Below are 25,267 nucleotides of genomic sequence, written 5' to 3' on the forward strand. Positions count from 1 at the left end.
ATGTAGTTATTGATCATAATCTGAATCTGTAAAGTAACTACAGTGATTGATTACTGTAATGGAGTAAACAGGTCAGGATTTCCCTCCTACTCAATAAATAAAGTACAAGTACCACACAGCTGAGCTCAGAGTACCAGAGTAAATGTACTCAGCTGTGATTCTGTGCTCACGCTGGAGCTGCAGAGTTTAAAGAACAAGTGAACCCACCTCTTTGTGCCTGTTTGTGTCTGGACTCGTGCTCCGACCCTGTAATCCAGCAGGAGACCTGATCTCTTGGATCTGGCTCCGCGCTCGTGTCATCGCCTCCTTTCTCTGCATTTTATTTTGGCGGTCTGACGTGGCGCTTTGAGGCAAGGCTGCTGCAGCTGACATACATATGGCCGACCAAGAACACACACACACACACACACGGTCGTGCCTACACCCTGCTGCCAGTTTCAGCACACACGCACACACACACCTCCTTCTGTCCTGCCCTGGTGAATCACGCAGTCAGCAGCTTTGCCTGGGTCACTCGAGGTGATGGGGGGAGCGTTTTGCTGCTGTCACTGAAAAACCACGTCGCTGCAGTTTTTCACTGACAATAAGTTTTCATTGTCCTGTTGGTGTTGAGTGAGTTTCAGAAACTTTCCTGCTGTACAGCTTCAGGACGGACGCGTCCTCACACCGTCCCCCACCTTCGCTCTGACCTGGGCCTTAGTCCCAGTGAAGAGTCTTCAGTCATCTCTTCGACAGTCTGCTCACTTCGTGTCATCAGTGTGTGTTTGTCTCTTTCCTGTTGACAGCGCCCACAGGTGCAGGGTGTGAGCGGGCATGGCAGGCAACTACCTGTGGCTCCAGGCTAATAGGGGGCCCCCAGGGGCTGACAAACTTTATTCCATGGCAGTGTCTCAAAATGTGGCTCCCTCTGTCTTAAACAACCAAAGGGTTTGATGTGTGGATGAGCTCTGGCCTTATGATCTGGGTTATTTACAATGAGACAATGTAGAAATTATTTAGGTTTTTATTGTTCTTTATATTTTTATTTTGAAAATTCTACTAACGTCAACATTTGGAATGAAAAAAAAAAAGTTCAGATTTCCTAGATTTTCCGTTGGTGATGGATGGTGGTTGGAGCTGACTCTAAAATCACCTCTGACAGTGGCCCCTAAGCACAAAACCAGCTACAAAAGAAAAGATTTTCCCAGTCTGGAGGGGGAGGTGTGGCCAGCTGGGTCGTCCACCTCCAGAACTCTGGTCCAGTCCACATGAACCATCAGCATCGGCATCAGACCTGAAACTGATAAGAATAATCTAGAAAAATCAGAGCCAGTGGGGATTCTCTGTGGAGGGTGTTTTCCTTGCTGCACTCAGAGGATTTCTTCTTTTCACTTTTTATACCACCTACAGTCTGTGTTGAAGATGTTTACCAGTTTGCATCTGTTTAATCAAAATTGCCCTAAAACCAACCTCCGTGTTGTCAGAGTTCATGTATCTGAAGTGTTGATCTCCATCAGAAGATATATTTGTGGTTTTAACAACCATAAACCATCTCAGTGTAGTTTTACATCTCCTCTCCATGCTAATGTTAACTCTCTTCTCTATCAAGTCTTTTCTTTTACTGAAGACAATGCTACGATCACCACGTTCAGCAGCAGAGAAAACTCACAAACGGCTCCTTAAAATGTGTCAAAAGACCCAGAAACTTTCTCAGAGAGTCTTTGTCAAAATGCCAATGAGTCAAGAAGCAAAACAGTTGCTGATATTTCAACTGTTCATTTTCAGTTCATTTAGTCTCTAAAAAACATGTCTCCTCACATGGTCTGGGTGGTGCACTCTCACTCTCAGTGGGTCTGAACTTTCATCCATCCTGCAGTTAATTTCCCTGAGCTGTAGTCATCTTTACAGCCTCACTGAGTCAGTGTGAGTCAGTCTGTCCACTGCTACCTTTTCATTTCATTCATATTCTGCTCAGAGAAATATTCAGGATGAGCTCCTGAGGGTTTGTGCTGATGGACGCGGTGAAAAACTGCAGCTGCCAGTTTTTCAGGTTAGAAATTGACTGAAGCTCAAAAACACTTCACTGCATCTCTGACACAAACACAGAGGTGGACTGTCGCTATGAAGGAGGAGATATCGATGGATTCCTCCTGCTAATGAAAGTGTGTGTGTGTGAGTGTGTGTGTGTGTGTGTGTGTGTGTGTGTGTGTGCACTGTGAAATGAAAGTGGGAGCTTTCTCCTCATCTACACTGAGCAGTTTGTCTCTCCATTATTTCACTTCTCTCTCTCAAATGAAATCAAAACAGATTTCAGGTAAAGTGAGGAAACACTTGAGATAAGAATAAAGAGCAGGAGGAAGGAGGGAGGAGGAATCATGAGCAAAGACAGAAAGAAGAGAGGGAAGTAAAGGAGGAAAGGGAAGGAAGGACAGAAAGGAGGAAAAAGGAAAGAGACACATGGAGTCTTGTTATCGACAGTTTCTGCCTCACTGTCCTTTTCTACTTTGACCTCAATCACAAGTGTGTGTGTGTGTGTGTGTGTGTTTGTGTGTGTGTGTGTGTGTGTGATGAGGTTCGATCCAGGTAGATTGACTTCTTATTGTCTGGGGATGAACAAGAGAGAGAGTGAGGGGGTGATAAAGAGACATAGCAGAAGAAGAAAATGTGTATCAAGCTTTTCTAGCTCTCTGTCCTGATCATCATTTTCTTACAATGAAACCCTGCAGGCAGCTGAGCCAAGGCCGTTAGCTGTTCACTGTAAGTTGTGACGTCAGGTGACCAGAATTCAACACCAGTAAAACACTGACGACAGCTGACGTTGATTTTGTTGGTTTTAAGTTGTGTTGTAGCTAAAATCCAATGTCCTCCAAACGTATCACGCCAACGTCAGCATGACATTTAAAGCTCCACACAGACAGGTAGAGCTCCATGTGTTTGTGATTATAAAGCAGATCTAGGTTCTATATTAATACTGTGAAAGTATCAAAGCCTCAGTCCACAGAGAAATGCACACAGCCTGTATTCAGACACTGAGCCTTAAAACCAGCCGTCAGGACTTCTGCAACTTTGTGATGTCACAACAAAGCTGTCACTACCCTCAGCCCCGCCCCAAACCCCGGTCAGCTGGACCCATCATCCAACCTTGCAGGATTTGGTTTCTCTGAGTGTTTACCTGAAATCTGCTACATTTTTATTGGATCACTCAGAAAACAGTCAGCCAATCAGAGAAGAGGCTCTGAGCCAACTGCAGAGTTTTCAAGACTTTTGGAAACAATGACGCAGATACTGACACTTCCTGATTCGGACGTACCAGTGGTGACGGATCGTTCCCATCAGCCCTTGCTACCTGTGGTGAATACAACCTGGATCATGAATTACGTTGCTGACCTGATCTTTGCTGGCAGCTGTTGTGCATTTAGATTCTACATTTTATAAAGCTCACATATCTTTGGTCATTGCACAGTCTCTCTCACACACAGACGACGCACTGTACAAGTCCAGGTCGAGGTCGGTGACGAGGTCGATGTGTGGAATAAATTGAGTCTGACAGAGCCCAGAGACCGAGTCTGTCTGTCTCAGCAGGCTTCTCTCTGTCTCTGTTGCTCTTTTTGATTCTCTCAGCAAAATAAATGCAACTCAGTCCTCAGACGTCAACACAAACACTCAGTTTCTACTGTCGACCTCTTAGTGCAGATCATAAGGGTCAAAGTTCAGACGTCCAGGGAGGGAGGGAGGGAGGGAGGAGAAGACAGGAGAGGTGACATCAACTGCTTTAGAGAGTCAGCCAGTTCAATCAGAGGTAGTTTGGTTCTTCTCTATATTAGACTTTGAATGTAGACACAACACATGATCAATACACTGGAGACTGTTTGATATAGTTGAATGGTCTCATGGTTTGTTTTGTCCCTGAAAGCAGCACTGACAGTCTGGACAGGTTGAGTCAAAGGTTCAGTTCATGGTCAGTGTTCATTCAGTCTGGGTTTAATCACTGTGGCTGATGAGGTGACGAGTGTCAGTAAAAACATTTCATAAGTCAGATCAGAGCTGTCAGACAGATTTAACTTAAAACCAGTCAAACCAGTCACCAGTTTAGAACCAGTCATGTTCACGTGGTGGTGTGTATGTAGAGTGTGTGCAGCTGTTTCCACACATGAAAACAGGTGAAGCTGACCGGCAGCGTGGAGTCGCTGCAGTCACATCTGAACCCTGCTAAATAAACACAGACTGCAGAGAACTCCACTTCTCAGACTAATGCAAAAAAAAAAGAACATTTGCTGCATGAAGATGCTCAGACTGACTGAACCTCTGACTCTTAATGAAGGACGTGTGATACATGTGAAAGAGGGGAGAACACAATGAGACACACTCACTGAGCTCTAACGACGTGTGAAAATAACACTCAGAGGCATATTACATATTCAAAACACACACACACACACACACACACACAAACCACCACAGGTACATTCATGCACCTGCTCTGAACATTATTTTCCTTAATTGTGATTTTAGTTCATAATTTGGCTTAATATCACAATATCAGGACGATGGACACACACACACACACAGAGTGACTGTCAGAGATTGTAAATATTGTTTTGGATGACTCACTCACCTTAGGGAATTCCGCAACAGGAGTGTGTGTGTGTGTGTGTGTGTGTGTGTGTGTGTGTGTGTGTGTGTGAGAGAGAGAGAGAGGGAGAGAGAGAGAGAGGGCAGCTGGTGATGGAGTTTCTGCAGAGACAGAATCAGAGACGATGCAGAGAAGGAGAAATGAATCCACTGTTTCTACACAGTGTCGAGCTGGAGTCTGATGGAGAGAGACGACGACACACTGACACACTCTGCTCAGGTCTGGACTCTGTTAACCCCCCCACACACACCTCCCCCCCAGAAAGAGGCAGTAAAGCTACTGTGAGGAGAAAGAGAAGCTGTTTTGCGTCACTGTATTCAGAGATTTAAGTGCACGTTCATTATGTGATGTTCTGCCATTTGCCAAATTATACCTGCGGTTTTAGGCACATTTCAGCTGTATGAAATAATGAATGGAGGCACTATGAATGACAGGAACAGACAGAGGGAGCTTTTTCCTGCAGCAGTAGTAGAGCTCGACCTATTTTAGGAATCGCAGGTAACGCGCCGATCGCTGTGAACGCAACAACTGCAGAGTGGAGAAGCAGGGTGGTGTCGCCTGCAGCCCGATGACAGACTTGACTTTATGTTTGTTTGTGAAGGAGTCGGTGAGACAGCTCTGTCTTCTTCTGTCTCGTCAGTAGAGCGTTGACAGCTGCTTCCAGTTTATCTGTTGCTGCATTAGCTGCCATAAAGCGAAGTGATGCCGCAGCCTGTCAGTGGAAGACGGCTAATGACTCGTCACTGTGTAGTTTTACTCATTCTGCCTTCGCCATAGTAAACATGTTGGTGACAGTTTACTCAGTGTGGGGAGGAACTTTTCCCCCAGGGTGAGGGGACCCAGAACAGTGCACAGCCTCAGTGAAGGTCACAGCCTCGACAGTGTCTCACATGTTTAACTCAAGCTGACAAATACATGGAGTGCAGGAGAAGGGCTAGCTAGCTGATAGCTCGCTAACATTACCTAGCTGACATTGTAACTTAAGGCTAAAGTTGGAAACTAGCAGTTAGCTAAACTGTAACTTAAGGCTAATGTTTGAAACTAGCTAACATTAGCCTCCATCCGTTGATACTTGCCACAGTCTAATTCAGAACCTCTGCCGATAAGAAAGTAAAGTGTATTAAATAAGCCAGATAGTCAGCAACTGCTGCTTCCATTCACCTGCAGCGTCTGTGTGACACACACTGATGGACAGAGGCAGACAGACGAGACGTTCAGGTAACTTTAGGGGTGTCTGAAATCGTAGTACAAGATTCTTCCATGCATGAATACGGAAATAATGGATCTGATTGGTCCAGGAGACAGACAGCATCATGAGTCGATGATGATGATGATTTTTCTGTTTCCTGTTTGTGAACGTTTTCAGTCTGAGACAATGAGCGTCTGTTATTCAAACTCAGAGAAGATGCTGCTCAGTTTAAAGTCGTCTGTGGAGGCGGCAGGTTAACTCAACAACACATTAAGTGTTTCCACACACACACACACACACATACACACACACACACACACACACACACACACACACACACACACACACACACACACACACACACACACACACACACACAGACAGACCTGAATTACAGCAAGCTCATGTTACCCGAGAGATCATGGAAACGTATTCTGAACTAATCTGATTGGATTGTAGGCATGAGGGCTCACACACACACACACACACACACTTTCCCAGGCTTTAGGGGTTGTGGAGAAGCACTCCTGCTGCCTCCATTTTCCAGATAATGGTACTCTCTTCCTGCTTTCCCTCCATCTTAATACAATTAATAGACACACACACACATACTTACTCACTCAAGTGTCTTCCTGTTTGTCTTTCAACTCATATCGACCCACACACACACACGCACACACACACGATGGTAAGTCTCGTGTTTTGCCATCTCCAATAAGTGAAGTGGCCTCAAGTGAAAGAGAGCGAGGGAGGGGAGGGAGGGGGAGTTGGGTGAGCGAGGGGGAGACAGGGAGGAAAAACCATTAAGTGAGAGAGAGAAAGAGAGAGAGAGAATATGAATGAGAAGAGAGAGAGGGAGCGAGCGCGTTCACTTCCTGCCAGTTTTCTCAGGTCAGCTTCAAAATCACAAACACGCTGTGATTCCTATTTTATTTTCTGATCCTGATGATGATCATGTGATCGATTAACCAGGGAAATGTTGCATCCGTCCATCCTCACCACCAGCTCCTCCTGAGGATCCCGAGGCGTCTCAGACCACATGAGATGATTCATCTCTCCAGTGTGTTCCGGGTCTACAGCGAGGCCTCCTACCTGTCAGATGTGCCTGGAAAACCTCCAGTGGGAGGCCAGCAGGAGTTACACATACAAACATGAATATTATTATTATTATTATTATTTTGAAATTGTAGTTTAGTCTGATGCAACTTCCTTTTGTTTTAAGTTGTTTGTTGAGTCGAGGCAGGAAGTAAAGCAGAGGCAAAACAAACAAGCTGCCACTGATTTTATAGGAGTTCCACCTTCCCATCAAATATTTATCTGTGTGAGAGAGAGAGAGAGAGAGAGAGAGAGAGAGAGAGAGAGAGAGAGAGAGAGAGAGAGAGAGAGAGAGAGAGAGAGAGAGAGAGAGAGAGAGAGAGAGAGAGAGCACAGTTTTATATGTGTACTCTCCTCTAGCCAGCACTATATGAAGTGACAGCTGCTGTGTTAAATGGCAGCTCTCTGGTTAAATCTCTGTTGTTTTTTTTGGAGTTTTATGCAGAGCTCTGTGTGTGTGTGTGTGTGTGTGTGTGTGTGTGTGTGTGTGTGTGTGTGTTGCCTTCAGCTGCATGTGTTGTTAAATTTTCATTGCTGCCTTCAGACAAAATCCAGTTTGCAGGAAAGAATCTGTTTCCTCTCTGAGAACTTGTGAAGGTTTAAACATCTGAGTCTGAGTCTGAGAGTCTATTGACCAGTGAAGAATTATTCAGTCATCTCTTTATAGTATTTTCTCTGCAGCAGAAGCTGGTAGAAGTCTGTATGTTCCTATAAGACCTCAGAGTCCCTCATCTATGAGGGCTTGCAAATAAACGTCAATAAACCTGATAAGAAATCATAGAAAAAATAGGCTCCTTATATCTGCAGAACTTGCCTGAGAATTATCACGTTTTTAAGTTTTCTTCAGTACCACCGTGATCCAGGGATTGTTGTCACCACATGTATGAATACACTGCAAACAGTAGCTGCCATTAGTGAATTCAGCTTCCTTAACTTTACAAAAATTTTCCAAATTGAGCTTAAAACTGAGGCCTCAAGTTGTAGCCCAGAGCTTCACTCCCTGGATCCATGGCAACGTTCTGGCAGCTTTCTCCTAAAATTTCAACCTAACTCCTGAAATTCCTGCAACATTTAAATTAATGTTACAATATCAACAGTGGTGATTCTGGAGTCTGTTGGGGCCCTAGGCAAACAATTGCCAGAGGGCCCCTCCAATCAGCGTTTATCACCAATATGTGATAAATAAACCGACACCAACCAAACATGTACGAAATATAGACATTTTTTTCCAAATGTTCATGTTAGTAGAATTTCCAAAATACAAATAAAGAACAATAAAAACCTCAAGAACTTCTACATTGTGAAATTGTTGATTGCAATTGATGCATTTTGAGACACTGCTGTGGAGTAAAGTTTGCCAGCCCTCGGGGCCCCCTAATAGCCTGGGGCCCCAAGCAGTTGCCTTCCTTGCTGTGTCTCTGAATATCCAAAAGAAAAAACGTATGATTAAACTGATATTGAGCTTGTATTTGATTTGTATGAGACACAAAAATGAATGAAAATCAGAAAGAGCTGCTCTTCTCATCTCGGAACGAGATCCTCCTCATCTGTCTCTTTAATTTGTGCTGGAGGCACGAAGAAGATACTGTAAGACCTGAAGGGAGATGTAGTTCAGCCGAAGTTCAGACAGTTAACAGTGGGGGGGCGTGGAAGGGTGTGGGGGGGGGCGTCCGAAAACACAGACGTCAAAAAGGAAACCTCTCAAAATTTTATCCTCCTGTTAAAGGTCAAGTGGAACGTTTAACGAGCAATTAGCGGAGAGGAAATGCCAGCAAGGCCGTCAGCTAAACAGCCGTCTGAATTATTCACTACGATAACGGAAAGAGGCACATATGCTCTGAGCAGCCAATCACACACCACTAATGTCAAGTGGGTTTGCATTAGTGAGGGCAAGGAATCATGGGTAATGAGACTGTCCCCCTGGCAATATTTGGTCCTGCAGTTCGTGCTCATTGAGCTCTGCGCTGAGTCTGACTGATGCTGGTTTTTAAAGGTCGATACTGGTGATGATGGTTTCTGGTTTTGTGCGATCCTTTTTTTTTTATGCCACTTAAGTTTCACAAATTCCAGCAAAGATTTCAAATAGTTTCAAGGCCTAAAATAAATCGTTTATTTTGTAGCTAAAGACCCAGGAAATCATCAGAATTAAAACCTCACATGCCAAAACACACTGTCTGCATGCTGAAATACAAAGGTCCTGGATTCTGTGAAGTGATTCAGAGGAGAAAACACTGAGCTCATCATCACTGAATAAAGCCGTAGGCATCACCTCCAGATGGAGGCTTTGACCTCTTCAACTCCTCAAACATCTGCAGCTTTCAGGCTAAACTCAAAGAGCTTCTTCATCCTCTGACATCACACACGAGTCCAGTGTGGTGACGGAGCTGAACCAGAGTCTCCACGTCAAAGCCTCCAGCACAAACTCCTCCAGATGCATCTCAGATCCACTCTCAGCCGACTTTGTGTTTGAGCTGACACACTGTTGTGTATCATCCCAAACACACACACACTCACAGGGACATGTGTGTGTTGTGCTCTCTGTGCTGCAGCTCCTGTTATGATTCACATCGTCTGTTCGTCTCTTTCTGATAAATTGATTGATGGATCGAGAAAAGCTGCTAAAAGACACCAGGAGGAGGGAGAGTGTGTGTGTGTGTGCATGTGTGTGCGCGCGCCTGTGTCTATGTGAGTCATGGTAAACACTCATCATGTCTCCTGGTGCTCCAACAGATGGACAGTAGGCGACACACACACACACACACACACACACACTGTATATATACAGTATACACACACACACGCACATATTCTACCCGGACCGACTGTTTGATCAGTGTGAAGGCGACACCTCAGTTTGTCACTGACTACAAGGGAAGGGAGGAAGGAAGGAAGGAAAAGACGAGGAGGGAGGATGGAAGTAGGAAAGAAGTGAGCGATGGAAACAGGGAAGGATGAAAGAATGAGTGAAAGACTAAGAAGAGAGAGTAAAAGGAGGGGGAAGAGAGGAGGAAAAGTAAAAAAGAAGGGATGCTAGGAAATATAAGGAAGGAGGGATGAAGAAATAAGGTAAGAGGAGTAGGAAAAAGGAGGAGGCATTGAAGGTAGGTAACTAAAAAAGGAAGAAGGAAGGGAAAAAGAAGAAGGAATAAAGTAATGATGGAAGAAGAAAAGAGGAATAAGGGAATGAAAAGAAAGTAGAGAGAGATGAAAGTGAAAGAGAGGAGCAAAGGAAGGAATAAAAGAAGCAGAAGAAAAAGGGAAAAGAAGGAAAGAAAGAGAGGAAGGAAAGGAGAACAAAGAAAGGACGACAGTAGAAAGTAAGAAAGGACGAGTAAAACAATGAATTCAAATAATATGAAAGAGAATAATCTGTGATCACACTCACGGACCAATCAGGTTCCAGACTCATGAATAATTAATGAGCTCAGACTGGCTCCTCTCTTATTGAAACATTGATAAGGTGATCAGACTTCAGCCTGTGTGTGTGTGTGTGTGTGTGTGTGTGTGTGTGTGTGTGTGTGTGTGTGTGTCTATTATTACCTCCTCTGACAGACAGGCTTCCCTACTACAGTGACACTCCTGTTAATAATTCACACCCCCCTCCCCCCTCCGTCTCCCAATAGGTTGGAGGTTGAAGTGCAGTAAACCCAGAGGGAGAGAGAAAAAGTCTTCTTCACGTCCCCCCCCCCCCCCCCCCCAGTATCACATCTGAGACTCTGGAGGGAAACGGATGAGTTCTGTACAAATGTCCTCGACCGTTTCCTTTGTAGAAACAGGTTCCAGGTAACTGATGGACGCCGCTCGCTGACAGAAGAGACTGTACCAGCACCTTCTTTTAGAACTGAAGGTGGAGCAAATACGGGTGGAGTTTGGGATCAAGCAGTGATTCTTGACCTTAACTATTCTCAGTCAGTTCACAAATTCAGTCCGCCCACGGGACGAGAGACCTGATTGGTCGTGACACAGTTGGTAACAGAAGACAGCATTGTGGGAGTAGAGGCGAGAGGACAAGCATCTGAAAGAAGCCTCAAAGCGGTAGAAAGATACAAATCACAACTTCCGGTCAGGACCTTCACAATAAAATGGATTGTGATTCTACCCAAAAAGATGTCATATGATCTTTTGGCCAGATCACCCACCTCCCTATGTGAGGCCGAACCAGAGATTTTCCACATCAGAGATGAAAGATTCCAGGTCAAACTCCTAAAGTCAGAACGTCTCTTGGGTTCAGGGTTTGGACAGAAATACGAGCCACACCTTTCTGAGTGTTGCTGCCACCAACCATCAGTGAAACGGCCTGAAACCATCAATATGAATGTGTATCAGGTTGTCCACCTTTGTAAATGTACGTTGTGTGAATGAGATACAAACCAAACCTTTGCAGAGCCTTCTTCCCTCTAATCAGTGATGCTGGGTGCATGAAGAGGAGAAACAGACATCGGGCAGAAATGATTATTTAATTTATTATTTAATTATCATTATAGTAAATATTGAGTATTTTCCTGTGTTAGTGGCCATCAAAGAAATTGCAGTTCAGCACATTTTCACCTTTGGATTCAACATTAATCGAGCTGCCTGTTGATTTAGTGCAACAGGAGAATAAGCATCAGTTTTGAAACTCCTGGCTGATGGGAGAGAGGTCAGAGGTCACTGACATGTGTAAATCTTTATATGCTAAATCATTTTAGCACCTACTTAAGCTGTGGCTGCAAATATTCTTCAAACATCTTCACATTTTGAGATGCACACAAGCTTTTAATATAGATAAGCTGGTAGTCGGCTGTAACTAGACAGCCTGGGTTCAGACCCTCAGCCCTGACCAGACTGCGACCTCTGACCTCACTGTAGACGGGTTGTAGAGATGAGACGGGCTCTCTCTCATGGGATCCGCAGAGTCACCGCTTCTCATCGACAACACCAGACTGTGGACAGAATCCTGGTGGATTTTCCGGACTAGAGCCAGAGCTCCTGCACAGCCGGCTAACAGCTACAGAGCGGCTCTGACTAATTTATGCAGATGTATTAATAGATCACAGGCAGCTCTCACCAGGCCGCCGTGCCTTCTCTCCTCAGAAAAAAAGGCCAAATAAACAAGCGAGGGAGAGAAGAGCTCCGTCTTCACTCTGCAGACTAAAAGGCCGGCTTCAGAAGGAGGCGGTTGTTTGCATATCCGCCTCCCGGATTTGTTTGATTTTGTTTGGCATTTTTTATTTATGCATTTATTTATTTTCCTTCCAACTCACTCATTAGAAGAAATCCAACAGAAGATGTCTTCACGTACTATTGTTATTCCCATGACATGAACAGAGCTTCATCACCACCATTGATGGAGTTAGAGGGAAATCTGATTTTAATTGGCCACATTAGAGGGAACATCCGCCCTAAATCAGCTGTTCTGGCTCTGCTGGGTGTCTGTTCCTTCTTCTTGTAGACTCCCTGATGTCATGTTAAGGCATTTCCTTCAGCAGCAGACGAGTTTGACAGCAGAAAATGTCCCAGTGATCTATAACATCAAGAGGAAACGCCATGTAAGGAGAATGACCCGAACCTGGCCCATACCTGCATCTTCAGGACCTGACCTGAATACACATGATAGGTGCTGCCAAATGTTAGAGCAGAACCCAACCAGGAACCCAAAGCTGATAATTTTTCCTGTCATTTATTGCTGACCATTTGCTCGTCAGTCTAATGTAACACCCAGGCTGCGTTCAGGAGCTGCATCCGTCCTGCACCAAAGGCTGCATTTGGAGACTGTCCCACTTTGAAGGCTCCTTCAAATGCAATGATGTTGCCCAACCTGTCCCAAGATTCATTGCAGCTGGTAATGAAAGCACTGAAAGAACAACACTGTCAGAGAGCCTGAGGATCACACTTTTAAATGGAAGTGATAGGTTTCAGCTCAGTTCAACAGCTAACGGTACAACTGTTAAAATCAAGGACCTTAAAACGTCATGTTTTTGTGAAGAAAAGTTTCGTGTTGTCAAGGTTGCTAGGAAACAGATGGTGACGGAAACTGAAAATTGTCCATAGACCACACCATCTATGACAGGCCACACCTTCATTGACCTCGTCCTCTGAAGGATTCAGCCCCCGAATTGGGCCACAGCTGTTGTGTAGGAAGACCTGTGGATGATCTCAGTGATCGACCATCATCATAGTTTATGTCTTTACCGATGCCAAAACAATATTTGGCTTGTTTTCCCATTAATGTATTAACTTGATTAGCATGTAGTTCATACTGTCTGCATGCTAATGTTTGGGGCACAGCTGTGGAAAAGAGATTACCACTACTGTGGAAAAGACAAAGAAGTTTGTTTTTCTCGATGGAAACTTGATTTTGTTGAATGTTCCTTCACAGAAACATCTCTGAATTGGATTATTTTTGTAATGAAAACTGTGGTAAATGGTCAAATCTGTTTTCTTGACAGTTGTTGAGATACAATTTGAAAACAGCTGCACAGCAGTGTGGTGGCTGAAATCACAAGGATGCAGACTCACGGAGGGACTGATGAGTTTGAAGTGAGAGAGAGTCAGCGGTCACGTCAACCAAACGTACTATTCCTGCACCTTTAATCAATAACACTCTCACTCTCCTTGTGACAAAAGGCCTTCTGGGAAATGTAGGAATAAGTGGATGAAAGGGGGGTGATGCATGTGAACATTATCAGGTGGAATACTCCTTTAAACACGCGTCTGTCTCTGAAGCTGAAGATGTGAAGCTCTTCGTCTGCAGCAGCTCGGCACATTTTTGTGAGTGTTTCCTCCGGCACAGATGACGGTGGAGCTCATTAATATTCACAACAACAACATTTATTTACACGATCTCATGAATATTGTGCGTTTCTGTGTTTGTTCTCTGGCGGCGTTTCAAAGCTCCTCTTCCTTCCTGCCCTCTGGTTTTCCTCCCGTCCTCCGTCACCTCCATCTGACTGTCCGTCCCAATTAGGAAGGATCTAATTGGGGAGATTAAGGAGAGGAGACAGCATCCGGTTCACACACACACACCACAGCCACTTAATAGAATACTAATTGATTTCTGAGCTGGTGGAGGGAATGGATGGATGGATGGATGGAGGAAGGAAGGAAAAAGGAGGAGGAGAGAGGGATGTGAGGTGCTTTGAAGAAGGAATTGAGCCTGTGTCTGTTCAGATAAACAGAGACAGGAGAATGAATATGGACTTAAATCAGTAAGGTGGAGAGAGAGGAAGAGGAGATGGAAAGAGAGGGATACTGAAAGACAAATGGAAGAGACAGTGGGTGACATTCATGTGTTAAACTGGACTTCAGAGGTCTGATGTTCAAAAGTCTCAAATCCAAAATTAGTCTCATTTAGTTGAATAAGAACAGTTCACATTGTTTTATTAGTTTGATTCTTTTTCTTCTTTATAGTTTCATGACTTTCATCTGTTAAAATGAGTTGACACTGGTCAACAAGGTGAAGAGAATCGAAGCTCAAGTGTCCACTTACTAATGTTTTGCAGCTTTCAACTGCATCATGATGATAAGAGTCTCTTCATCATTTAACAATGAAATTATGAAACAGTGATTTTCTCACCAAAAACCTTTCACTCGACACCATTAAAGAGCAACACAAAGCAGCAGTGTGTTAGTCCGTCTCTCAGCTCCTCCCTCCTCAGCTCTGAGCTCATTGGGTCCTACTGAAAACATAAATCTATTAAAAAAAAAACTCCTCACAAAGATATAGTTTCACGTACCAGTGCAGAAAGTAGTGTGTGGTAGTGTGAGTCTTTGTGTAGTGCGACAGAAAGTGTCTCTAGCTTTAAAGCTCCATCCAGTCTAAAGGCAGACGTCCATGTGTTTGTGATTATAAAGCAGGTCTAGGTTCTATATTAATACTGTGAAAGTATCAAAGCCTCAGTCCACAGAGAAATGCACACAGCCTGTATTCAGACACTGAGCCTTAAAACCAGCCGTCAGGACTTCTGGAACTTTATGATGTCACAACAAAGCAGTCACCGCCCTCAGCCACACCCCGCCCACCTGGATCCACCATCCAACCTTGCAGGATTTGGTTTCTCTGAGTGTTTACCTGAACTCTGCTAAATTTTTATTGGATGACTCAGAAACAGTCAGCCAATCAGAAGAGAGACTCAGATCCTCTCTTCTGATTGGCTGACTGACCTGTTAGGCCTGAGAGAGGAGATGTAAAACTCCACTGAGATGGTTTTTGGTTCTTAAAAGTAAGAGTGAGAGTAAAATATGGAGCTTTAAACAACTGTTTTAGTTGCCTTGACTATACAGCTGTTGCTATGGAGACAAGGCTGTAGGCTTGGTTTCAGATGTGAGCACATCAACTCTGAAAATCATCTTTAGCCTCTGATGGGCTACATCTGTCCCACAAAGACCACTGTCCTTTGCTGTCTTATCTTATCTACAGATGTTTAATTAATTTACATCAAAATACTGAACCTGAAAAACATTAGCATCAGTTTTATCTTCATTTTTTTCCACTGAGGCTTTAGAGAGAACATCTTAAACCATAAATGTGAAGGGAACAAAAGATGGACACATGGACTTAATGCTCGTTCACAGACAAAATTATTTTAATAACTGAACTGAATTGAACATAATGAAGGACTTTCTTCAACTCCTGTAATCTCATACATCACATCAGTCGTCTTCCTCTTTCTGCAGCTTCCAGCAGTGTGTTTAAATTTAAAACAACAACAACAACCCTGAAACCATAAAAGAAGAGAAGAAGAAAACACGACGTGTTTGAGGAAGAAGGTGAAACCTCAGGGTTTGTGTCTCCTCACGTAACGAATAAGAAACAAGTGGTAATGATAAAAAACAGAGCGGCATCAAAACGAGGATCAGAGAGAGACAAGAGGTTTCCTTTCCTCCTTCCTTTATTCCCTCCTTGTTTCCTCCCTTTATCTCCTCTCCTCCCTCCTCAGGGGTTTATAGTATCAGTTCTCCTGGTTTTTCCCTCTTTATGTGAAGGCAGCGCGATGCTTTCAAGGGCACTGGCAACTGCTGGAGTTTCCTCTCTCTCTCTCTCTCTCCCTGCCTCACACACACTTTTCCTCTCTGTCTGAATGAAACCCAACACTCCTCTTTCAAGCGTGTCCATCATCCTCCACTTATCTGCCTCCCTCTCTCTTTCCCAGTCACTTCCACTGCCCCCCACCCCCCCACCCCCCGCCCCATCCTCCCTCCCTCCCTCTGAATGAAACATTACACTCCTGTTTGAAGCTAAACCTCTCCATCCCTTTATCTCTCCGTCTCTTCCTCCATCCCACCATCTGCTGAAGTCTGACATCAAATCGATCGTGGTTTTTGTTTTTTTTGGGGGGGCTGTGAAGCTGTCGGCCATGTTTTCCATCCTCCTCCGACCCTGACGAAGCTTCCTGCTCTTCCTCGTCTCATTACTGTTGGTTTCCTGCACAGGTTCAGGTGGACAAACAACAAACGCAGGAATATAAACATGTTTTTGTCCTTTTTTATTGAGCAAAAGTTCTCAATTGTTTGATTTAGTCTAAACACAAGCAGCTGCACGACATCTGCGCCATAAGAAAAGAGTCTAAAACTGGCTTCATTTGGATTAAATCAGGAAACTCCCTGATCAAAGAAAACAAGACTATAAATCAGATGTCAACTGTTTTTTTTTTCAGTCTGAATCTAATAAAAGAAAAACCTGAACACTGAAACCCTTCAGTGTTCAGATCTATATTGTGGTTTTTGTTTTTTCTTTTAAAGAAAAGGTTATTGTATATTTTTATAATCCTGTTAAAGGAAACTTTAAGATGAAACCATGTCCTCTTGTGGTGCAGTAAACTCAGAATATCCTTCATCTAACAGAAAAAAACACTAATATAACTGAGTAAACAACAACTTTGATTTAAAAAAGCCGTTTTCAACCAAATCATTCCAACATTTTACTCAGAATCAGGCCAGTTCATGATTTTCTTTTTCCTTTTGTCATGTAAAATAAAAACCGACCGTCTCCTGCATTAGATTCCTCCTGACGTTTTTCACATCATCCCACCAGTGTTTAGGTCGATCCAGGATCCAGACGTGTGAGTCAGTCTGCAGCTGTGAGGCATGTGTGTGTTGTTTGTCTTTGTGGTTTGATTTCGTGATGAAGTGGCTCGGACACGTTGTCGAACTGTGTGGTGTTGCTTTCATCTGTTTTATGCACATTTTCAATTTGTGCATTGAAAAAAAAAAGTGTTCCTGTGTTTGTTCTGTGTGTAGCCAATCACAGTGTTTGAATGTGTGCTGATGTGTGAGTCAGTCAAATGATCCAATCACTGATTCAAACTGGTTTTAATGAAACCTGCAGAACTCCCTCTGAGATATTTACACACACACACACACACACACACACACACACACAGTGAGATGTGTGTAAGACAGAGCAGAGAATAAGTTGTCGAGCTTATCTGTTTCACTTTGGTTTTAATTGGTGCAGTGAACTATTCATAGCATTTTAATTAGTTGAGATGAAAATCCAACACTCTCTATTTTCATTTCTTACACACACACACACACACACACAGAATCCTGCTGCTGCTGAGTTCAGTGTCTGACATGTCGACTCAGTCAGTGGTGAACTTCTTTGTGTTATTGCCTCATAAACACAAGCTCTGAGCTCTGAGTTGCTGTTTCACAAAACACAAGGGATGTTTTTCCAGAAGTGACCATCTCACAATAAACTTTCAAATAATCAGCTATTCGGTTAATTAATTAATTGTTGCAGCTCTAAACTACATCAACAGAATAAGTGACAATAATGAGGTGAGGCAAAGATGCTCCTGATATCTTCAGAACATAACTGAAAAATCTGATAAACCTCAGTTTTCTTCACTACCAGAATAATCCAGTGACAGTCTCTTTAATATTCACGTGTGCACTGCAAATAGGAGTGGTGTCTCACAGAGGAGCTGACTGAATCCAACATGTCACTGATGGTCATCAGTGCAGGTCAGGGTCTGGGCTTGTGGGGCGATGTGGGGCCCGGTTCAGCGGTGGTAGGCATCAGTGGTCCGAGGACGGATGAACAGAACCAGAGACAGGGTAGCTGAAGATGTGGGAATCATGGGAACTGTAGTTCCAAAACTTCCCTGTCAGTAAATTGTCTGGATTTTGTCTGTTGTCATTTCTGATGGAGCAGCTCACCTCCACTCTGTCCATCACTCATCTGCTGGTATGTGTCCACAGCTGGTGTGTGTGTGTGTGTGTATGTGTGTGAGTGTGTGTGTCTGTGTGTGTGTGTCTGTGTGTGTGTGTGTGTGTGTGTGTGTGTGAGAGAGTGTGTATATGTGTGTGTGTGTGTGTGTGTGTGTGTGTGTTTATTTATGTGACATAAACACACTTACTTTTCATGCATAATGTAACATGCATTTTTATTGCACCTTTTCTTGTTTGCTTTGCAGCGTGTGTGTGTTGAAACATTGATAAGGTGATCAGACTTCAGCCTGTGTGTGTGTGTGTGTGTGTGTGTGTGTGTGTGTATGTGTGTATGTGTGTGAGTGTGTGTGTCTGTGTGTGTGTGTCTGTGTGTGTGTGTGTGTGTGTGTGTGTGTGTGAGAGAGTGTGTATATGTGTGTGTATGTGTGTGTGTGTGAGTGTGAGTGTGAGTGTGTGTGTGTGTACAGAGATATGTGTAATTGTGTTTGTGTCTCTTCATTCGTTTTCTCTATCAGATTTAAAGCTTGACTCTCTCTCTCTCGCTCTCTCTCTCTCTCTCTTTCTCTCAGCAGCTTGTGAATAATTGAACATCTGTACATTTGGTGGAAATGTCAGCGAGAGAGAGAGACAGAGAATTGTGTTGTTTTTAGTTATTGTTCTGTAACTGGGAGAGGAGGAGGAGATAAAAAGGAAAGGAAGGATGAAGGAAAGAGGAGGAGAGGAAGATGGTAAGAGGGGAGGAAGATAGAAGGAATGAAGGGGGAAAAAGGAAAAGTGGGGAGGAGAGCAGGAGGAGGAAGAGGGCAGATAGGGAAGGAAAGGAGGAAAGGAAGGAAGACAGTAAAAACAGGTAAAAGGAATGGAGGGAGGGCAGAGGAAGGAGGAGAGATGAGATGAGGGACCAGGACATGAAGAAGACAGCAAGTTAACGATGTGACATCAGTTTGATGATGACATCACAGTTAGGTCACAGCTGGGTCACAGCTGGAGTTGGATCTGAGGACGATGGCTTACGCTCGTTTCTTCTTCTTTTATGAATCAGGGGCCGGCGGCACAAAACACCTCAAGTTAAGATCTCCCTTAATGTCTGAGTTAAGGTTTCCTTAAGAAAAAACTGTTGCACAAGAAACCCTTAAGTCTTAAGGTTTCCTTAAAATGTTCACTGAAGTATTTAAGATTTCTCCTTATCTTAGTCTCACACTTAAGGAATCACTTAAAGTCAGTTAAACTGCACAAAAGACCTTAATGACCAAAGTAAGGGAAAACTAAAGCGTCCAATCACTAACTGATTTCTAATAAAGGGGTTTGTCTGTCATCACCTCAGTCTCCGTCTGAGCTTCCTGTCTGTGATCTGTGTTATTGATACTGTTACTATTGATCTGACCAATAATCAGTGAGTGAGGTGAGACTCACCTGTACACAGGAGACGCTCGCTGACAGCCTCTCTCTCTCTCTCTCTCTCTCTCTCTCTCTCTCTCTCTCTCTCTCTCTCTCTCTCTCTCTCACTCTCTCAGGACCGGTAGGCGGAGCCAGTGTTACCGCATCATCTACCGCCACATGGAGCGAACTCTGACCCAGCAGGAGGTTCGAAGCGTCCACGAGCAAATTGAACGCTGGGCCGAGACCAAGCTGGGCGTGCAGGGCAGATACTGAGACACACACACACACACACTCAGAGCTGTTAAGCAGCTTCTTCACGTCCTCGAAGCTGTGATATTTTGCCGCGGGGGGAAACGTGTTGACTTTAATACAGACATCACATTCAGCTTTTGATGCTGCTGCCGGCGGTTCACACACACACACACACACACACACACATCAGTACGTCATCCTCTCTCCTGTGTTCTCTCCTCTTCAGGCTGAGACGTACAAATTTGACGCGTGTCATCTTTAATTTCCAAACACACCCTGCGTACGTCGAGTTGCTGGTCACGCCCCAGCGGCGTTTTGCGTGAAACTTCAAACCGCCGCGACGCGTTGATCCTGACAGCAGTTTAGATTTTCTGATGGCGGACCACAGCAGCTGCTCTGTGACTGATCACAGACAAGGATCAGAGCAGCGTCACTGTCTTTGTTTCAGCAGGTAAAAATCGAGTCGACGTCTGAAAAAATGACTAAATCACCACAGTGAAGTCAGACGGGGCAGCAGACACCTCGATGTACAGTTGGTACATTTTCAACTCGTCTCTTCTTCTCTGTTTCGTCCTCCGTCCACTCTCCTCCAGGGTCTTCAGCCTCTAAAACAGAGACTTTCAGACCTGTTTTAGGCTAAAGCTCCAGGTTGTGTTGTAGTCTGGACAGACACAAACAGAGACCTTTGGAAATGATGACGTAGACGCCCACGGTGGCTCCTGATTGGCTGTTATCAGCCTGGACTACCAGTGGTGAAACAACATGGAGAATGAATGAAAGTGTTACTGACCTTGTTGTCTCTGCAGCAGCTGTTGTTCAGTTCAGTTCTGGATTTGAACTCTACAACTGAACTGTCTGAACTGTCTTTGCTGCTCCTGCAACTAACCAACGGAGAGTAGACAACCTACTTCCTGTTTACACCGGCTTGCACATGCTCAGTGTCAGTGAATGGTCATGTGATGTGTTTTCAGGCGTGTCAGTGTCGATCGGAGCTAAAATGTTAAACAAAACACAAACGTAGCTTTAGATGACAGATTCAGTCTGAATTTAAAGAAGCTGAAGTTTTATTTTGAAGGAGAAATTTGTAAATCAGTAAATTCAGAATATATTTAATCAGATTACATTTACAGTCTCAATAATCAGTTTAAAACCAGGAAGTCAGACTCATTAAATTCAGGCTCATCACCTTCGGGTCCACAGCACCTGGACGTTAGTGAACAGACTTTGTGTTTCAGCCTGAAGAGGAAACGCTGAGGGGGGGTTTACTTGACACGCTCACACAAACAAACGCACACAAATAATCATAGGATTGACTGTTTTTTAAAGAAGATCTGTAGCTTTGAAGTGAAGCTGTGGGTGTTGAGTTTTTCAGATGAAATCATTAAACCTGTTTGGTCACATGCTTCTCTTCCCCGTGTTGTTATTTACAACAGAAACAGACCGAGCGTTTGTGTCCATTCACTTCACCTGCAGACGTTCATGTGAAGGTCGAATCCACACGGTTGGATTAACAGTGAGAGACGAGACGTCAGCAATCAACATGAAATCAAAACAAAACAAATGACATGAGAAATAAGAGAAACTAAAGTGCATTGATCTGAACACCTGAAACTCAAGAAAGATCATGAGATGTGGTCGAAAGCTCTGGAGAAACAAGATTTTACTGGAAACTTCTACGTCACACTCTACATATGAATTATAATACCTCAGACCACATACATGGTCTGTGCAACTATGTGAAATACAATATACAGGCCTGCAACAGTCAGCTGTTCTTTGTTGTTGGAGGTGACGCCCCTGCACTGACGTCAGGTACAAATAAAGTTCTGCGATGTCTCAAATTCACTTTTCCAAAGACCAGGTTCTACAAGGTCCTAGTCCATAAAACCTTTAATTAGCCCCAGTTTCTCTTTATTAGTCATCTTCAGCAGCTAAATCATCAGTTTTACAGCCTGTAAAAGTCATCGAGTGAATCTCCATCTCCACTGATGCTCTGACATCTCTGTTATAATTCATCTGTTTTAAATTAACCAAACTTTAAATCGTCAAACTGACCTGCAGAGACAAAGTCGCCCTGCATGATTAATATTTGTCACTCATAACTTTTTTATATTTGGTCTTTAAAAGTATGAAGGAGTCCAGGGATCATAGCTGTTTAAACACCTGGACGTCAGACAGAACGGGTGGAAGGGGTGAAGTGTTCGCAGCCTTTACTTTAAAGCTCCATCTTTAAAGCTCCATCCAGTCCATGTGTTTGTGATCATAAAGCAGGTCTAGGTTCTATATTAATACTGTGCGCCCACCTGGACCCACCATCCAACCTTGTATTGGATATGGAGTGTTTACCTGAAATCTGCTGTATTTTTATTAGATCACTCAGTCAGCCAATCAGAAGAGAGACTCACTCAATGGAAATCCAGAACGTTTTTGTTGAACATTTTGTCGACCTACCTTAAAAAAAAAAAATCACTTCTGTTTTGTGCTAAACTACGATAGAACCCCAGCGAGTGGCAGATCCTCTGGATCTTCTTATGGATCAAAGCTTCAAATACAGGAAAAGTGTAAAATATGGACTTTTAATAAAAGTCACATTCAACATGTGACCCAGGTCGAAGTACAGAATCTGATCACAGCCCATCTTTGTTTTCTGGGCTGCATGTAAATCAGGGTCGTTCCCCGTCAGTCCGGAGGGAGGTGGTGAAGGAAAACACCAGAAGAAGAAACTTATGTATGAGCCACGAACAAGACAGAAGTTTTACTGTCTTCATCTGACGCCTGCACCGATCCCCCAGTGGCTGAACTGATCAGGGATCAGGCGACCTCTCCTTGTGTTTGACTGCAGGTGTAGAAACACACAGAGGCAGAGGTGACCTCGCCTCGGCGTTGTCATGGTGACACATCAGCTGCTGTTACCACAAGGACAGAGGAGGACCATCAGACAGGAAGTGGACGTCTCCTCACACAGGTGCGCTGCAGGAGGAGGACAGATTACACGTGTCTTAGAGGGATGGATCAACCTTTCCAACATCTGGCCAGAGTCTCAAAGCTCGTCCAGACGAGCCTCACCTGGATCAGGTCCACGGCGTCGAATCTGATCCACCAGACCCAGGAAGTGAGTCAGGAAGTGTGAGCGAGGTCACCGACGTCCAGCACGCTCACTAATTCTACACCAAATCCAACCGATGGACACACAAAGTTCAAATGAGGCCTCATCTCCCTCCTCACATCCCACACACTCCTGCAGAAATGTCACACATACACACACACACACACACACACACGGTGTCCAAATGCCACTCTGTCAGTTATTCTGTGCCAGTGTTGAGGCATTAAATGGCTTCGCCTGTCACTCCCGTCAGCCATGCAATGAATTCTGGGTTTTTACACACACACACACACTTTCTCATTTGAATACAGCTCATTAGAAAATATACTCCCACACACACACACACATTCACACACACGGCATAACAACCAGACAACACTCTGTAACCGTGGTGAGACGATACGCTGGCTTAGGCTGCTACGATCATACAATGGCACACTGGAACTTCACACACACACACACACACACACACAGATACAGGCAAATGCCACTCTGCCAATCATGCAGTGGGTGGCTGTCTGTCTTCGATGGCTCATCACTCTGGTCGAGTTGAAACTGAGCTCTGACAGTTTCAGGCCATGCTTATTGGACACACACACACACACACACACACACACACACACACACACACACAGTAAATACACACCTGAATATTGAACCAGTGTGACTGTTAGTGTTCAGATGCTAAGTGACACAGTGGAGAATGGTTTTCTACCCCTGGTCTTCACTATAGTGTCGGTGTTTTATTTACTCTGAACAGGTCACATGACTTTTAGTGTCAACCGTCCGTCCACGTTAAGTCAGATCGATGAGTCGGTGTGAGCGAGGAGCGGCTCAGTGATCTAACTTCTTGTAAATGCTGATTCATCCGATCACATATCAGAACCGTCGTCATTGACCTGCATCTATCAGATGACAGAATAATGATGTCATCAGCCAGCTGTGCGTCTCACTCTGTGCCAGATGTTGGCTGATGGAGACGCTAATGTGTGTTTAAAGATTTAATGCAGACGTTGTTGTAAAGCCGCAGTTCTGATAGTTTAGACACCAGCCTGTGTGTGTGTGTGTGTGTGTGTGTGTGTGGTCATGTGAGAAAGCGACGGAATCAGATGAGTAAACAACAATTCATTACATGATGAGGACATTGTGGTTTGTGTGTTTTTGTTGTTTACATTGTGTTCTCCTCCTAAGGCCTTGAGTGTGTGTGTGTGTGTGTGTGTTGTGGTTATGAAACACACTGTTTCAAAGAGATGAGCAGTAACTAGAGAGAAAAGATGTTTCAGAGACGTCGACCGTGTGGTTTTTATTTGGAGCAGAGCGACTCCTCCGTCCTTCAGACGTCACACTGGGACGAAGTGGTGGATTACTGTAAAGACACCTTCACAGCTGCTGACACACACACGCAAGCACGCACACACAGACGCACACACACACACACACACACACTCTCTCTCTCTCTCTCTGCAGGTCCTTGGAGGTTCACCCTTCAGTGTGTCTGGTCAGAACAGATCTGGATCTTGCAGAGACACAACGTGAGGAACTGACTTTATGCACTGACTGACATCTCCATGACAACAGACATGTCTCTAAATTCAAGGATATTTCAGACACATTCAAGGTTGTTTCAGGGACATTCAAGGATGTTTCAGACACATTCAAGGATATTTCTAGAGGATTCGTTTCTGGAAGAGTTGAGGACATTGTAGGCAGATTCCAGGATGTTTTTCAGTGTGATTCAAGAGTGTTGTAGATGGTGTTCAGAGATCTAGGAATGTTTAAGGGAGATTCAAGGACATTCAGGGATTTTTTTCCCTGATCATTTAAGGAGATTTTACAGTGTTTCTGTTTAAAGGATGTTTCAGATGATTCAGGGTTTTTTTCATATAATTCAAAAATAATTCCAGAGATGTCAAAGATGTTTCAGGTCACTGAAAGAGACTCAGACTTCAGATTATTCAAGGAGATTTAAGGATATTTAGGGGAGATTTCTTGATTTTTTTTCCAGGCGATTCAAAGAGATTCAATGATATTTCAGGGAGTTTTTAGGATGTTTCAGATGATTCAGAGAGATTCAAGGATTTTTCCAGATGATTTAAGGATATTTTAGGGAGTTTTTTGGTATCTCAGGTGAATCCATGACTATCAAGTTGTTTTTTTTTTCAGATAATTCAAGACATTTTCTTTTGATTCAAGGAGATTTGAGGATATTTAAGGAAGTTTTAAGGAAATCTGGGGAAATTAAAAGATTTTGTCAGATTATTCAGGGAGATTCAATGATGTATCAGGTCACAGCTGTCTTGAAACATCTAATTTCTCTGTAACTTTCCACTAAAAAGGTTTCTGACCGAACATGAGGTGAGAAAGCGGCGACACGTCTCTGAATCAGGCTTCATCTTGTTTCCACAGGATTTAGTTTCAGTGGTTGTGGATAAAGTTTGTGAGTTTGTGCTGTCGTGTGATTTCTGAGCTGAAACCTGAT

General features: G+C 43.9%; 1 protein-coding gene across 6 annotated transcripts in view; it reads left to right on the forward strand.

Moving 5' to 3' along the window:
- Nucleotides 1-21,082, forward strand: part of fars2 (phenylalanyl-tRNA synthetase 2, mitochondrial) — a 107,643-nt gene extending 86,561 nt beyond the window's left edge. For 4 of the 6 annotated variants that reach the window (XM_071484350.1, XM_071484351.1, XM_071484348.1 and 1 more), the window contains one exon: nt 19,565-21,082. In XM_071484350.1, the coding sequence (XP_071340451.1) occupies nt 19,565-19,703 (139 nt within the window). In that variant the 3' untranslated portion in view covers nt 19,704-21,082. Of the gene's footprint in view, nt 1-6,806; nt 6,832-19,564 lie in introns of those variants that run through there. The other 2 variants (XM_071484353.1, XM_071484355.1) reach the window with 2 other exon arrangements.
- The last annotated feature ends 4,185 nt before the right edge of the window (nt 21,083-25,267 follow it).

This window comes from Trachinotus anak, unplaced genomic scaffold (genome assembly GCF_046630095.1).
Source record: "Trachinotus anak isolate AG129_WGS33_773 ecotype Australia unplaced genomic scaffold, CSIRO_AGI_Tana_v1 ptg000009l, whole genome shotgun sequence".
Classification (NCBI taxonomy): domain Eukaryota; kingdom Metazoa; phylum Chordata; class Actinopteri; order Carangiformes; family Carangidae; genus Trachinotus; species Trachinotus anak.